The sequence below is a fragment of the Atta colombica genome, unplaced genomic scaffold (genome assembly GCF_001594045.1).
Source record: "Atta colombica isolate Treedump-2 unplaced genomic scaffold, Acol1.0 scaffold210, whole genome shotgun sequence".
NCBI lineage: Eukaryota > Metazoa > Arthropoda > Insecta > Hymenoptera > Formicidae > Atta > Atta colombica.
In genome coordinates this window covers 710367-711419 of record NW_017259306.1, presented here as the reverse complement: position 1 = coordinate 711419, position 1053 = coordinate 710367, and the positions used below count along the sequence as shown (strand labels likewise).

General features: G+C 38.2%; 1 protein-coding gene across 1 annotated transcript in view; it reads left to right on the top strand.

Annotated features, from left to right (window-relative positions):
• Positions 1-1053, top strand: part of LOC108687665 (discoidin domain-containing receptor 2-like) — a 40529-nt gene that overhangs the window by 17045 nt on the left and 22431 nt on the right. Inside the window, exon 2 of the mRNA XM_018193567.1 lies at positions 854-956. Coding sequence (XP_018049056.1) covers positions 854-956 — 103 coding nt within the window. The remainder of the gene's footprint in view (positions 1-853; positions 957-1053) is intronic.

Sequence of the window (1053 nt, the reverse complement as noted above, 5' to 3'; positions counted from 1 at the left end):
ATATAGGATTGATCTTTTCTTAATTGCAAATAAAATCGCGAGATAGATGGATCGCCGCTCGATCTCGTAGAACAAATTTATTCAGGGCGATTGATCCTCGTGCAGCAGTATGAAGTTTTCCAACGACGGATGGAGCTTCGTTCGCACGCCGCAGCTTTTTGTTGTCTAACGAAAACTTTAATGGAAAGATTACAACCGAATGACAGTAAACGTAACGCGAATTGAAACGTGAATGAGATCGCTGAAAGACTAATAAGTATAGTGATTGGATAATATCCCGGCGGCGATGCGCCTCGAGGCTTCGAGCCACTTGCCACTTATCCCAACTTCGCGAACAACGATTGCGACAACGACGTCGTAATTGCTATTTACGTTCGTGATTCCTGCAGATACACTCCAACTTTAAAGAGTTTTGCCTGCTGGCACAATAATGCGCGATATCACGCACTATTGTTTCTTTTATCATTGTCTTTAAAAGGCATTGCGTCAGACGATGCGTCGTCGTCTTTATACAACATTTACAGAAAAGCCTCGAAAGATCTATGTATCTACAAACGAATGTTATTTACATTTCAAATAACTTAATCATAAAATTGTTCTAATGAATATTTGAAGTTAGTCCGAACAACACACACAAAACAATTGTCAATTTAGTTTTAAAAATTAGTTTTAAATAATAGTTTTAAAAATTCTAGATGAAAATTTCTATATAGATGATTAATTAATTAATTTAAAGAAATGTGAAACTTAATATATAATCAAATCTCACTGTTGAAGTTTAGTAATGAAGATTATATCTACGAAATCCTCCCCATTAGTTTATCTATTACATTAAAGCGTTATCATATTCCAGGATCATGCAACCAGTCCTTGGGGATGGAATCGGGTGATATACCGGATTCAGCTATTACTGCGTCCTCGTCGTATGTGACGAACGTCGGGCCGCGAAATGGCCGGTAAGCACATTACTTTTACGACCCATCGCTTTCAGCAACGTTAAAAGACTCTCTCTCTCTCTCTCTCTCTCTCTCTCTCTCTCTCTCTCTCTCTCTC